We start from the raw sequence: 15,809 nt of genomic DNA, 5'->3' as shown, positions 1-15,809 counted from the left end.
GAGAGGCACTGAGCCCTGTCAGGAAGAAGGATCTCCACCCCAGTGTTGCGGGCACCACTTGTCTCTGGAACCTCAGGAAATTGCTAACTAGTGACCTTTAACTGACTAGTCTGAAATCTTTTACTTTGTGTAATCTACTATAGATGTCTATAGTCTAGAGTTTGCCTTGGTTTTGGTGGGCAGGCAATTAAATTTAAAAATTAAAGAAAATTAGTGTAGAAATCCACATGCTGATAAATGCCTCATAATCATAACTAAGTACTAGGTAGTGGAATGATTCTTTCAGATATAATTCCAAGTGACTTATTGGTGCCATCAGCTGGTAAGGAACATGGTAATGCAAGTAACACAACAGTGCACATGTGCTGATTCTGTTGCTCCCAGTTACTAGTAGGTTAACCTTTCAGGTCCTCAATGTTTTAATCTGTGATGCGGAATTAAGGACTCCCTTAATTCCCACATCACATGAGGCTATGTGACAAATGTGATGTTTATACTGTCAGCATAAGAACCGTGCAAAGTATGAGATAAAAAGTTACATTAGTGTTCTAGAAATGCACTGTTGAAAATTAGGCTTCCATGGGGTAGGTTTGAATGTTCTAGGGCCACATAATGATTGCTAGCCTCCCATGGCAGGACCAGAGGACAAAAAAGATTCAGTACAAGGAGGGTGTGTCAGAGTTGTCAGGATAGGCACTGGGGTAGGTGGGCTGTCTTTCTTCCTCTCCACAGTTCCCAGCCTGCTTCTCAGTAATTCAGTAAGCACCTTCCAGGTTCAAAGCTTGTCCTAACCCTTTCAGAACTCAGTACCATTTGCCTGTAAGAGGGGAGCTACATGAGTTTTGTGAAAATGTTTTGAAACAAATATCTTTTTTCATGTATATATACAACTTTCTCTATGTACGGTTAAAAATACACTTCTAAATCTGACCAGCAGGGTCATCCAATCATTGTATCTTCATATTTTGAGGCAAAGAAAAAGCAAATTTCACAAGTAGAAATTTCAGATTTCCTAATAAAAAGTTGACAAGTACCAACTTTAGGTTTCCATGACTTTGAATTAAAAAAAATAATTATAGTAATAAGTCTAGGTCATGGGATACAGCTCAGCAGTAGAGTGCTTATCTAGCATGTGTGAGGCTCTAGGTTCAGTCCTCAACATGAAAAAAGTAAATTTATGAACAATAAGCTAAGTTTCAGACTTCTGCTTTGATTACTTAAAATATTAAAATACTGCAATAGCCACCATTTCTTTACTTTTTGTGAGACTGTTAATACACCTTTTAAATCTCATTGTATACCACCTTCCACAACATTAGGAAGTTTAGTTGAAAAACACCTTCTTTATTTTCTCACAGGAAAAAAGATATTTCTGTTAAACTTAAATGACTGGTATATATTAACACTTAGAATATCAAAACTCACCTTTGAGGACTCACAAGTTATATTGAGCTTCCAGAATGGACAATGCCTATCACACTGAGGACACATTAGGATCTGGCCACCAATATCAGGGTCACACACTTCTTTGCTAAAGAAGAGAGACAAATAATACAACTAAATATTTATTGAAAAGGATTTCCTGTTCCCTGCAGCATAGCAAAATTCATCTCTATTCATGATAGGGAACAAAACTTGAGTCTTATAAAAGTAGAATTACAAGTGAATTTCTTTAGTTTGATCAAGGCTTGTGATATACAGATCTAAGAAGACATGCTTCCCAAGCCCATTTGCTTTTCCTGAGTCATTTACCAGGTCACCTAAGTGCACATCTCCAGTGCCAATCCTGTAGGGACTGAACACTGAATAGCCTCCCCTGCAGGAGGGGTGGACAACCTATGTATATTTTTCTCATTAATTTGTAGGAGTTCCTCAAATGTTCTGGCAAATAATCCTTCATTTTTACATGTTGTGAAACATCTCCCTCTCTTTTAGTGGTAAGTCCTGAAAGTCTTTCCTTAGCTCAGGAATAGGACGAATGGTCCTCTACGGCTGGAGGTTGGCCTGCACAGCAAGGGAAGAACACCAAGTGCTGAGCATTGGTGAGGAGGAGCTGACACTGTTCTTGCAACCAGTGGCGCAGTCTACCTGAACCACTGAGCCAGCCTTGGCCCTATAGGTTCAGAACCCCTGCTATACTCCCTAAAATTCTTCTTAGTTAATAGGTTTTAATTTGATCTAGACATTTCCCTTCTACTCCCCTTCCATGAGCCTCAGAAGCAGCAACTTAAAATCCTCACTACTGCACGAATCCCAATCTTAATCGTATCATTAGGTCTGACCCAGAATCCATAGATTTATTGCTAGAATAAATTTAGTAATGTTTGCTGGACACAAAGTCAATACATAAAGTATATTTTGTCCCTATCCACCTGAAACAATTGGGATTTATTTTTTTAAATGCTATGATTTTTGAGGTAAGCCCAACAGACTGCCTCTTTTTTTATGTGAGGGGGTGGGTAGAATTGGCACACCAGGGCCTCCAGCCACTGCAATTGAACTCCACATGTGTGTGCCATCTTGTGTGCATGTGTGACTTTGCATGCTTGTGTCACCTTGTGTGTCGAGCTCACGTGGTATCTGCAGAGTGGAACATGAGTCCTCTGGCTTTACAGGCAAGCACCTTGACCACTAAGCAATCTTTCCAGCCCTGTAAATGCTAGTTTGAATAGCTTAGCAAGTATAAATGTGTCAAGGTTCATATTGAAAAAAATCATAAATTTCATAGATTACAGTGAAGGCTTATATTTGGAAATGCACAATTTAGAAAAATCGATATTTATGTCAGATCTCTTCTGTTAGGGATAGAAGGAGACACCTAGCAAATATGAAACCATCAGTATAAACCACAAAGAAAGACACTGATACATTTGAGATTTTTAACATAAATATCAGTGCATGTCAACATGAAAAAGGGAGAGATGTTTCACAACATGTAAAAATGAAGGATTATTTGCCAGAACATTTGAAGAGCTCCTACAAATTAATGAGAAAAATATACATAGGTTGCTCACCCCTCCTGCAGGGGAGGCTGTTCAGTGTTCAGTCCCTACAGGACCAGCACTGGAGATGTGCACTTAGGTGACCTCACAAATGACTCAGGAAAAGCAAATGGGCTTGGGAAGCATGTCTGACATAGCTTCTTAGAAAACCTACTCTTTATAAAAATGTGATGAGAACAATGACAGATATCATCAAAACTCACACTTTTCTTTTTTGTTATTGTTGTTGTTTTTGTTTTGTTTTGTTGAAGTAGGGTCTCACTCTAGCCCAGGCTGACCTATTCACTATGGGGTCTCAGGGTGGCCTCGAACTTAGGGCAATCCTACTACCTCTGCTTCCCGAGTGCTGGGATTAAAGCCATGCGCTGCCACCATGCCCAGAAAAACTCACCCTTTCTTGAACTCTGGAAATTAACCAAATGCTTACAGTGATCTGAGGAACATTTCTTTTGGGGAAAATGACTATATCTCTATGAGAATTGTGAGCTCTGTGGCATTTTACCTAGACCAGTTCCCATCCCCATCTTTGCATCTTCACTGTAGCTTTAAAAAACTAACAGCCTTTCAGCCACAGTGAATGCAAACAGTAGCACCACAACAGCTACTGAATGGGCAGACAGAGTTTGGAGCGATCTCAAACACCTCATCCATAGGGAACGTCAGTATGCCAACTCCCCTACAGCTTCTTGCAAAAGCTTCATGCTGAAGATGGCTCTTTTTTGATCTCATACATTGTAAATAACCCAATCCCCAAAGTGTTCAGCAGAAATGATTTAATATGTCAGCTACTATCAGAGATGGACCCAAAAACTTTAAAGGAAAAATTAAGGACTGAAATACCCATAAAGGACTTTTAAAAGCTCCAAGATATTTGTGGCATGGTGGAGGAAGATCACATGCATGTGCAGGACAATGTACTGGCAAGAAAAGATCTGAGAAAAATCTGAATTTCTCATCTCTGGCTAAGGTGTACAAACAATATGGAAAGGGTAAGGAAGAGCTGGAGTGTTGCCCATTTCTTGATATGCCCAGAAGTAGAAAAAAGGGTTAGTTCCAGCATTAATGAAATCCCAGCCAACTTAATTGAGAGCTAACCACTGTACTTGTAAACACAGACTTTAGCCCACACAAGTCAGAGACCCCAGGCCATAGAGTTAGTCTAGGAAAGGAACAGAGAGAAATGATTGGCAACTTCTGAAGAGGGGCCTCCTGATTCCCATGGTTCATGCATGAAAATGCCAAGTTCTCAAGATGAAAGTCACAAGGTACACCAAAAAATCAGCAAAGCATTTCTCAAACACAGGAAGAACTGACCACGGAGGCTTCAAAATGGCTCAGAGGTTAAAGGGGCCTGCCAGCCAGGTTTGTTTCCCAAACTAAACTATCCATGTAAACCACATACAAAAACTAGCTCAAGCATCTGGTGTTTATTTGCAGCAGCAAGAGGCCCTGGTATGCCCCTCCAAAACAATAAATAATGAGCATTTAAAAAAGAAAAAAAGAACTGATATTGAGGATAACCAAACATTGCATTTATTAGCAAAGTCTATGAACAATGTCGCACCACATAAGAAAAGCAGTAATTTAAAAAGAACTAATTAGAAACTTAAGAAGAGCAAAGCATAGTAATCTCAATGAAAAATTTACCAGAGAGGGTTCCCTTCATATAGGAAACGGCATATCTATTAAGATCGTTACTGTTACGTTAGTGTGAGAAGAATGACGTCAACTTCAGAGACTAGTGGGACACCATGAAACACAGCAACATATACATTACATAAGACTAAGAACAAAAGGAGAGGAAGAAAAAGGCCAGAAGAATATCTGAAGAATGGATGACAACTTCAGAAAATTTGATGAAAGTATTCACCTTTAGATCCAAAAAGTTCAATAAGCTCCAAGTGTGACTCCAACCTGGTAGCATGTGCTCAGAGTGTGAGAAGATAGCCGTGACACAGGCAGGGGACTGCGCACAAGGCTCCTCAGTAAGCACACAAGCTGAATTCTTGCTAGAAATCCAAAGTCTGCAGGCAATGGAGTAACACATCCTAAAAGGCTGTCTACCCAGGAAAACTAGTCACAAAGAATATAAGAGGAAACTGAGATAAGTTAAGAAATAAAAAGTCTCCAGATTAGAAAGAAAGAGTGCTGCTTCCATAGAAGCCTGACACCCAGTGATGGAGACAGACACTGAGGATACACAAAGTAGAAATCCAGAAGCCGCTGAGAGCTCAACACTAAAGTAGACTTAAAGCATGCCCACCAAGGCTCAGGGAATTTGCAGAAGAAGGGGCAGAAAGAATGTAAGACCCACAGAGTGGGAGGGAATATCCAGAGGCACTGCTCCCCCAACAAAGACTGCTGCTCTCAACAACTCATAACGCACAACTCCATGATGAATTCCAGGAATCCCACAGAGGAAGGGCCTCAGTGGAATGGGGTTAGAGATGAGGGAAATGATAGTACCAACATATGATGTGTCCATACAAAGGTTCTACTTAAAAAAAAAGCACAAGGTGATAAAAGTAACCAAACAACAACAACAACAGCAATAGTAATAAAACCTCCTAAGGAATATACTAAAAACCTATTCAAGTAAATAAGACACTTCAGCATGGCTGCGGTATACACAATTAATGTACAAAAGGCAATTACTGTATTTCTATAGATTGGCAATAATCAAAACATGAAATTAAAGCAATTTCATTTAATAGCTTCAAAAGTAATTAGAATATATATGTGAGAAAAAAGTATGACTTTTATGCTGAGAACACAATACTATTGACAGGAATTAGAGATCTGAGTAATGGAAAAACAGGAAACAGGCAGTGTTCAAGGAATGAAAGATTTAATATTGTTAGGATGGCAATGTTTTTCAAAGTGACCAACAGAGTCAATATAATTCCTACCAAAGTTCTAGCTATATTTTTGTAGAAAGGGTCAACTGATCCTAAAATTCATGGAAGCACAAGAGACCAGAACAATCTCAAATGACTGAAGAAAATTTTTGAAGTTTCCAATTGTAAAACTAACCAAAAGCTATAGTACTTGGTCACATATGGCCTTTATGTCAAGGACAGCCATGCTGACCAATAGAAAGAACCAAGAGAACGTCGACAATTTACACAAGGGCAACTGATTCTCAGCCAGTGTGCCCAGTGACAGTGAACGTAGCAGCATTTCTAACCAGTGCAGGGCCATTACTTCATTCCACTTACAGAAATTAGCCCCAAATTATCAGACTAGAAACCATAAAATTCAAGATTAACACAGAAAATCTTCATGACTAGATTATTCATTTTGTGGATACAACACTAAAAGCACAAATAACAAAAGGAACAATCTAGGTAAATTGGATACAAACTAAAATTTACCAAGCTTCAAAGGACACCACTAACAAAGTGAAACACCAATCCACAGATTGAGAAGGAATGATGTGCAATGAAAGGATTCTCTCCAACACTCAGGTGTAACCAATGTGACAGTACGAAGAGATGGACCTTCAGGAAAAGAAGACTGAGGGCTCCTCTCGTTAATGGAATTACACAAGACAGTGGCAGAGGGAGTTCAGGGGTTCACCCCTCTTGCTCTCTATCAGTGTGTGGACATAGCACTACTTCCAGAGTATGCATCGCTGTCAGGGCACACCAAATGCTCCGTTCTAGAGTGTGCATGACATCTTGAGATACCGAATGCTAGTGTCTTGATTGTGGACTTCCAGCCTCGGAGCCTTTCAGACATAAACTTTTGTTATTTACAAATTACCTAATTGGTTGTTTTCTTTTATAGCAGCTCAAACAAATGAAGACAATATCTGATAAAGAACTTGCATTCTGAGTACATAAAGAACACTTAGTAACAAGACAACACAATTAAAATAGGGAAAGAATTTGAACAGACATTTCTCCATAGCTATATAATGATAAACACATGAAAAATGCTCTACTCCAGTCAGCTCAAAACAGCTGTGACATACCGCTTTCTATCAAAATACTGAAAAGTGAAAAAAAAAAAAACAAATAAAAATGAAATATGAGCTGATGACACTCTGGAGAAATTGAAATTCTCACATAATGCTGATGAGAATGTAAAATGATATAGCCACCTTGAAAATATTTTGGTAGTTCTCAAAATGTTAGACAGAGTTAGCATACATCCTAACAATTCCAGTTTCTGTTGTATTCTCAAGAAGTTTGAAACCACATGTTCTCACAAAAAAACTTGTCAGTGAATGTGAACAGAAAACCTAAACATGTAATTCTTTTTTAAAACATTTTATTTATTATGTATTTGAGAGAGAGAGATAAATAGAAATAGGCAGGTAGAGAGAGAAAGATAATGGTCACGCCAGAGCTTCCAGGCACTGCAAATGAACTCCCGATGTGTGTGCCCCCTTGTGCATCTGGCTTACATGAGTCCTGAGGTATCGAACCTGGGTCCTTTGGCTTTGCAGGTAAGTGCCTTAACCACTAAGCCCTCTCTCCAGCCCACATGTAATTCTTAATATAGATTAATTTTGGACTGGAGAGAGGGCTTAGCGGTTGAGCACTTGCCCGAGAAACCTAAGGACCCCGGTTTGAGGCTCAATTCCCCAGGACCCACGTTAGCCAGATGCACAAGGGGGCGCACGCGTCTGGAGTTCGTTTGCAGTGGCTGGAAGCCCTGGCATGCCCATTCCCTCTCTATCTGCCTCTTTCTCTCCCTCTCTCTCTGTCATTCTCAAATAAATAAATAAAAATGAACAAAAAATATTTAAAAAATATAGATTAATTTTGAAGAAATTTCTGAACGGAGAAAGCACTAGCTTTCCCAGTTTCCTTTCTGAAACTCTGAAGAAAATCAGAACAAGGCTGAGTAAAGCATTCCTCTGGGGCCAGAAGTTCAAGGGCAATCCTCCAAGCCTCATTTCTTCTTCAAAGAATTGTCTTTAAATAGCATAGTGTTTCCTGAGGGCAATAATCCTGTCAGAGACTGGGTTGGATTACTGGTGAAAAATTTTTCCACTTCACCGTTATTATATTCAGAACAAAGAGGATTTATCATCTGAAACAGCAAATGTTTTGCAATGAGCCCTCTTTTACCCAAACAGTCCAAAACCCTGAAAATGGCTTTCTGTTTAATCAGGTTTTCATTGTAGCATAAGGAATAAGCAAAAGTTACCTCCATGTGCAGTTATCTTGATTCAGATAGCCATACAGAAAGCAAGCTACCCCTACTACTGCTGCCAGCAGCAGCATCTGAGTGTAGTAGCCCAGCCAAGCGAAGTAGATGCCGATCTTCTCTCCATAATACTTCCTGCAGAAAGACAATTTACTCTTAGAAGACAAAGACAGTTACTCGGCTACTGCATCCTAATACTGTCTTCTGCTTTATACCTTCACAACATGTTCATCCTCATAGCAGATTCCAAGTTCCACTATGACAAAAAAGTATATTACACTCCACAGTTATATCAACCATTGTTGTGGTTTGGCTGCTGAAGCAAAGAGAGCAAGGAAGGGAAGCATGCTGAACGTGGAGCAAATGGAGAACCACCATGCTTTTTCATACAGACTAGCACTATTTTACACATGCTCCAAGATCACTGTAATATGCATGACTGATTGTCGAGCTAGCTGTGTTTGTTTAGTTAGGGAACTTCTTTTAAGGAAAATACCTTAAAAATGGGGTCTCTTCCGCAGCATGTGGACTGAACTCTCTTTCAAGCCCTTGTCTAATCTGTTTCCATGCCCTTGATAACGTTATCATATTTGGTTAATTTACATTGCTGACGGTAAATACTATTCAGGGCGAATCAAGTCTTCTGCTAGGATTACTTTTTCCTTCCTTCTGAGAATAAAACCTCTCTTTATGGTTCATTGCTCAGTGTTCCATGTACTAATCAACCATCAACCCTGGACACTCTCCTCATGTCCAACTTTCTAAGCACAAATGTGTCAGATGTGGATGACAGAGTATCAGTTTAATTCTTATACCTCTCCAAACCTTAATTTCTAATAGCTTTTACTGAACTTTTCTATCACATTTTTGTTTTCCAAAAGCTGTGTTCTATTCTCACAATGATCTTTTTATATAATTTTGCTATTGTCTATGCAGAATCTCCACTCTCTTATTGTGAGGGGCATAAGAGGAGGCTCTTCTTTTTATTCCTGTGAAAATTCTATTTTCCCACCAATTGCTTTTCTAGCTTGTTTACTTCTAGGGCATGAATTTGTTCTCTCTTTTGGTGATCCCTGGGAACAGCAGATGAAGGCTGACAGCCTCAGGTGCTCAAGGACTTCCCTGTGAAGCAAGGAAAAGAAAGAACATGTGGGCCAGGGACAGGGAAGTGACTGCATGCATTTCCCTTACCCAGGATATTTAAAATAAGAACCCAGTGAACCTGTCATATTGCTGTTTGATAAAACAGGTTTTCTATAAAAGGAAATAACATAACAACTTCAAGACTGTCAAACTTGAATATACTCAGCCCTCCATCTGTGGACCCCTGTCCATGCATTTAATCAATCACTAATTGGAAATATTAGGAGTGAGTATGTCTATACTAAGCATGTACAGGCTTTTCTTCTTTCTTGACATTATTTCCCAAGCAATATAGTAAAAACAAGCATTTACGCTGAGTTAGGAATTATAAGAATTCCAAAGACAATTTTAAGTACATGGGAGAATGTACATAGATTATATAAAAGTGATGCTGTTTTATAAAAAGGACTGTACGTTTGGGGGGTAAGAGGGTAACTGGACCCCTGAAGGTGAAAAGGGCAGGAAAGCTTGTACTTGCTAAAAATCCAAGATTATCTGACTTTCAGTCTCTTGTCCAGTTTTGTAGAACAGTTTTTCCACAAACAGTCAGGACCCCTCCTAGGAGGGAGGTCTTTCATAGGATTCAAGCACTGTGGTTGGTCAAATTTAGCCCTTGGAACTTGATGCCAGAGCTAATCTCTTCCTGAGTCAGCCCCTAGCCCTAACCAACCAGCCGGCCCTCTGGTTCACCTGGGCCAAAAGACAGTCCACCACCCTAAGGTTATAACTTAGTAAGGGGAAGGCAGTCTCTTGCTCTCTGATCACTTGGAAACTTTGAGCTGTTGGTTTATTTTTTTTTTCTTGGCTGGCCTGGGACTAGCTAGCTGCTCAGCTCAGATCCAGCTGGGAGGGGCTTAGCCTAGGCCCTAGCCCAGGCCTAGCTGGGAGGGTCCCCTAGCCCTTACTCTCTGCATGGGATTTTTATTCCCTCTAGTTCCCCACATGGCAGTAGCTTTTTGAACAGTTTTTTTAATGCCCCCCCCCCCCAGATCTACATCTGGTCATGTGGCCTTTTGGGCTTCATGTGGTATACTTTTCTTTTCCCCACTCTATCTCCCTTTACTTCCCAGCCTTCCCCTTTTTGCACTCCTTTATAAAATTTAAATAAAATGTGGTATGTTAAAAGCCATTTTTTTGAATTTGGAATTGTCGATTTTTTGCTTGGTTTTTAGATATGAACTCAGGGCTTAAGGTTCCAGGAAGTACCCCAGAACCCTAATTTTTCTGTTACATAATGGGGTTACCATTAAGAGATCTTGAGAATGATTTTTATACAAACAGCCACATTTTTATTCGGTTTCCCCACTTTACTTGTATGAGCTGCTGGTCCACTCCAGCCACTGCTGCCACAGGTACTCCAGATCCTTTATACTTTAGCAGTTACTGCAAGTAAACAAACTCCCCCTCAAATTTTACTCATTTCTTGTAGGTAGCCTCACACTGAGGTAGATAGAAACTGAATAGAAATCAGATTTATGGTTTGCATTTTACACTCTCTCGCTTGCTCTCTCTCTCACACTTGACTAACTCTGCCATGGCTTCTAGGCCTGGCCAGCTCCACCCTGCTGAGATCAGAACCCTATTAAAATGTGCTATCTCCTGAGGCCAAGCTGGTATAGCAACAGACCAGGCTCTTTTGTAAAGGTGAAAACTGTGACAGGGATCCCAAGGCCAAACTCCTCCAAAGTTTATGAGCTGGTTCTGCTGAGCTGAGCGGGAGAAGCTACATAGCCACATGGAGAACCAAAGACCCATGACCTAAATGTCTTCTAGGTTTTTTCCCTTTTTCCATCACAAGCCACTGTGCCACAAGACACATGGCTGCCTGTAGGGCGGTGGGGTGGGAGGGGGGGGGGCTCTGACTCCTGCTCTGGGCTCTGCCCTTCCTACAGCGTGAACCTAAACCTCACTGCCAGCCAGAGACTGTGGGTCTCTAGCAGCCTAAATAAAGGAGAAACTAAAAGGGCTCCAGCCAAGCCCCAAGCCTAAGCACTTGGCTGACAGATATTTTCAACAGGTCTGTGTTCCAAACATATGCCTCCACCCATCCACGGAGCTGCGGCCTGCAGCTATGTCAACCGAGTATAAAAAGTAAACACGCTGCCTCAAAAAATACAAAAACACAATGGGAAAGACATGCCTGATGGTGCTTACTATGTGCCATGATTTTCTGCCAAACTGCTCTATGACAAATATATCTTTATGTAACTGTAAATCATTTATTCATGCAGGCATTACAAACAATAAACTAGGCCTATTGTCCCAGCTACTTGAGAAGCTAAGAAAAAAAGATCTCCAATTCAAAGTTCCAGCCTGACTCTACATTTTAAACCACATAACTTTTAAATTAGTTGGTTAAAAAAGGTACACAATTTTAATTTAAACTGTACCTAATATTTTCTCTTTTGTTTGGGCTTTAAACAAATAAGAATGCTGTTTATAGACACCTTTATTAATCCAAATAGTCCAACAGATCTCTTCTAAATATTTTGTTGACATTTAACTTATTTTAAGGTTTTTTTTTGGGGGGGGTTATCTATTTAACTAAAGCCTATGTTAAATTAAAATTTTACATAAACAAAGCCATGCTTTGTTATATGATATCATAAATATAATTACTGGGTTTATATTCTAGGTCAACTGCAACTTATATAGAGAATTACTAAAAACAACAAAATTCTCTCTGAGGTGGTGGCTCATAATTTGCTACATATTTTAAAAGATTGCAATGTCCTGTTACGTTAAAAAAAAATAGGCAACTTAGTTTGAGTTCTAGGCTGGCCTGCCTCAAGACAAAAATAAAAATTTGCCTTAGTTACTCTTTTTTTTTTTTCTCAATTTTATTAAACATTTTCCATGTTATAAAAAAATATCTCATGGTAATACCCTCCCTCCCCCCTTTTCCCCTTTGAAATTCCATTCTCCATCACATCCACTCCCCATCTCAATAAGTCTCTCCTCTATTCAGATGCCGTGATCCTTCCCTCCTCTTATAATGGTCTTGTGTAGGTAGTGTCAGGCTCTATGAGGTCATGGATATTGATTGCCTTAGTTACTCTTAAAGGTATGGCAAAAATCAAAATGGTTAACTCTCTAAAGCTAAATTACTTGCTTCTTTGTCAATAAGTAATAGAATTAATCATTTGGAATAGTTTCCCTTAATAGTCTTATAAAAAAAGATGGTTAAAATTATAAGATGAGTTGATTAAAGGAACTAAAAAATTTTTCAACGTTGGACATAATACTTGTTAAAAGTGCTTTATAAGCAAAACTTAGATCAAAATGTTAAAATATGTAGGTAAAGGTGTAAATATGTAAAAAAATAAGAGATCCAAAAAATCCAAATTTTGCCTAAAATGAATTTCCTTTTATAAGAAACAAAAAGCCTATTTTTCAGGCTAAATGTAGATAAACACCATGCCTAATATTATTTATCAACTATATACAGACTCTTAAAAATGCTCTAAAAGTTTTATATAGAAACACAGAAAATGAAAATTCAGTTTACATTAGATACAAATGATGTTCTATGCTAGGTGGGTCACAAAGTCATAAAGAAAAATGTAATTCATATTCTTTGGAGATCTAACCAGGTTAGACATAAATAAGACCCTATCACATTATGTATTACATATGGGTAAAATAAATTTCCTAGGTAAAAAACAAAACTTCAGAGTAAGACAAAAAATGTCAAAATGAAGCTAGGCGTGGTGACACATACTTTGATTACACAGGGAATCCAGGTCAGCCTGGGTCAGAATGAGACCCTACCTCGAAAAACCAAAAAAAGCCAAAATGCTTAGCTCAGCTCTCTACTCTATTGTTTTCTTTTGCTCTTGCTTACTACACACACACACACACACATATATTATTTAAAGTCATGACAAGGTGGACTCTGGAAAAAGAGATGGTGACCCCTTCATCTCAGACTCCATACAAATTTAAGCCATGTGTCCCCAGGCTCTATCCAGAGACAAAATGGCCAATTGTCTCTAGTGAAAAAAAAAAAATGACAAACAAGATATAACATTTTCTTTATATTTCCTCTCTTTTGAACACCCAAGTCACCTCAATCAAATGAGATTTCTCACTAGACAAAAAGATTTAAATAGATGAAGTACTCATGCCTAAAGACATTGTGATTTTAAAGCCACCCCGAGATTACATAGTGAATTCCAGGCCAGCCTGAGCTAGAGTGAGACCCTACCTCAAAAAAACAAAAAAACAAAACAAAACAAAAAAGACATTGTGACTTTAAAGGTAGCTTCTGTTTGATTTTAATTCTATTGAACAGTCATCACTAGGTTGAATCACTTAGGTTTAAGTGATTGAACTTTAGTAACAATAACTTTCATCTTCCTGTTAGGTAAAATATGTTGGGATAGCTTGCCTAAGTTTTATTGATTTAAGTAATGGGTAAAACATAAAATTGTTTTATGTTAATGGTACCTAAGATCAACTGTTAGCAAGATTAGGCCAAACACATTGGTTGTCAAATGGTGGTTTCTCTTTCAAAACAGATTTGTCAATGGTTGTATTATAGTTTAGCTGTCTTGGCTCAACAAAGACAAGATTCTGCTCTATTATACGTAAAGTAACTCTCATGCCTGGCATCTCAAGTCCAGTGCTTAGAACAAAATTAAACTCTTAAGAAATTCCCTACTTTAGGGTACAGAGTCACTTCATCTGAGAGAAATAATTTCAAGCTCTGTGGATCTGTTTCCAGTGTTCCCTGGGTAATTGGTACCCACAGGTATCTGGAATGATCAAAGATGTTTTCAAACACAAGTGCTAAGACTTTATACTGTCTTATTTCTCCTTTTCAGACAATTTCTAGGTTTAGTTAATTAGTTTAGATTGGTACTGTTCTCAAGACTGAAAACAGGTTCTGCCTGTATTTATAACTATTAGATATTTAAAGGCTATATGCCTACTTTCTATACCTCAGATATGGCTTATACTGCCTCAGGACAACCAAATTTTAAAAGGTTGGACAAAATGACTTTAAGCTCTTGTGCCATTCTTTTTTTCTGGGGGGGGGGGGTGAGGTAGGGTCTCACTGTGGCCCAGGCTGACCTGGAATTTACTATGTAGTCTCAGGGTGGCCTCGAATTCACAGCGATCCTCCTACCTCTGCCTCCCGAGTGCTGGGATTAAAGGCGTGCGCCACCACGCCTGGCTTCTTGTGCCGTTCTTTAACTAGATCTATTTCAGTAATCAAATGTGCTCTATATGTACATACATCCAGGCTGTTGTAACTTCCTTTCTAAGTGTATTAATAACCTATGTAGTAGCCAAAGCCAACTGGAATCATCAGACCTAAAAAGGCCAATAGTTTGGCTTATACTCCAGGTCATGAAGTCACTGGAGATGAAGGGACACATCTACACTGGCTCCCTCCCATAAGTCACCCGTCTTCCTGGTCAGGGAGGATACAGAGACCCAGAAAAATAAAATCAGTATACAGTCTAGAACAGGAGAGTCACAATTGAGGAACAATCAGTCCTCCTGGCTTCCCAAAAAAGAAAAAACATCTTTTTTTCTGACCTGGACCTGACACATCCTAACAGACAGAAAACGCCAATAAACTATAGGACTACTCCTGGGTCCCTAAAATCTCCTTTGGAGAGCCATTAGTGACCTCCAAAATTAATCCTTCATTAAATTTTGGCTATCTGCTTGGTCTTAAGCACTCAGAGAGAAATGTATAACCAAAGATAAAGGGATACCTTAAATATATGAATGGACTATTAAGTAACATAAGAGCTTTCCAAGAGGGAAAACAGACAGGGTCTTAAGACATGTTGTCCCTAGCTCTAATAGTTCCAATTCTGGAATAAGAAAAAACAAACATAGATGCCAAATGAGTTATTTTCAAATATGAAATATATATAGATACCTCTGACCAAAGGTCACTTAATTTAAAAGACTACCTTATACTGGGAACAATGGTAAATCTCTTGTAACTTGTGCCAGGACATCCTTAAATAAGTCGTGAGACCAAAAATGTATTTGTACAGCCTTTAATGGCAGCTGATGGTTCTATGGTACCAACCTCTGGGTCTGTCTACCTACAGGACAAAATTTAAAAGGTATACTCTGGAAAGCTATTATACAAAATATGGTATCAAGGTTAAATGTTATGTATATGTTTCTTATAACTCTGTTAATATCTTGACTGTTTTCCAAGCCATACAAAAACAGATTCAGACTATGTCAGGCACTACTGTGCCATTGGTGAACAGTTCTGGAAAAACTTCTCAGCCAACTCATGCTAAGATGGCCCTGAGACAATCCAACTCCATCTACCTGGGTTTCCTTGAATGCTCCCCAAGGCCTAGAAGTCCACAAGAAAGAGAACCCTGAAGGTGGCCAGTTTGCGGTGTACTCACTTCTCATTAACTCCTTACTTTTATTCTTTCTCCCCAACATTCTCTTCCAAGACTATCTTCCTGCACTCCATCAATACACTTCTTGAGTCCTTTAGAGTAGTTCCCCCCTCTG

At 39.0% G+C, this 15,809-nt stretch overlaps 1 protein-coding gene across 2 annotated transcripts in view; it reads right to left on the bottom strand.

The window, feature by feature from the left end:
* Positions 1-15,809, bottom strand: part of Ano6 (anoctamin 6) — a 204,331-nt gene that overhangs the window by 49,870 nt on the left and 138,652 nt on the right. For both annotated transcript variants that reach the window (XM_045152432.1, XM_012951190.2), the window contains 2 exons: positions 8,163-8,297; positions 1,426-1,531 (listed from right to left, as the gene is read on the bottom strand). In XM_045152432.1, coding sequence (XP_045008367.1) covers positions 1,426-1,531; positions 8,163-8,297 — 241 coding nt within the window. The remainder of the gene's footprint in view (positions 1-1,425; positions 1,532-8,162; positions 8,298-15,809) is intronic.

This window comes from Jaculus jaculus, chromosome 6, assembly GCF_020740685.1.
Source record: "Jaculus jaculus isolate mJacJac1 chromosome 6, mJacJac1.mat.Y.cur, whole genome shotgun sequence".
NCBI lineage: Eukaryota > Metazoa > Chordata > Mammalia > Rodentia > Dipodidae > Jaculus > Jaculus jaculus.
This window is presented reverse-complemented; position numbering and strand designations above follow the sequence as displayed.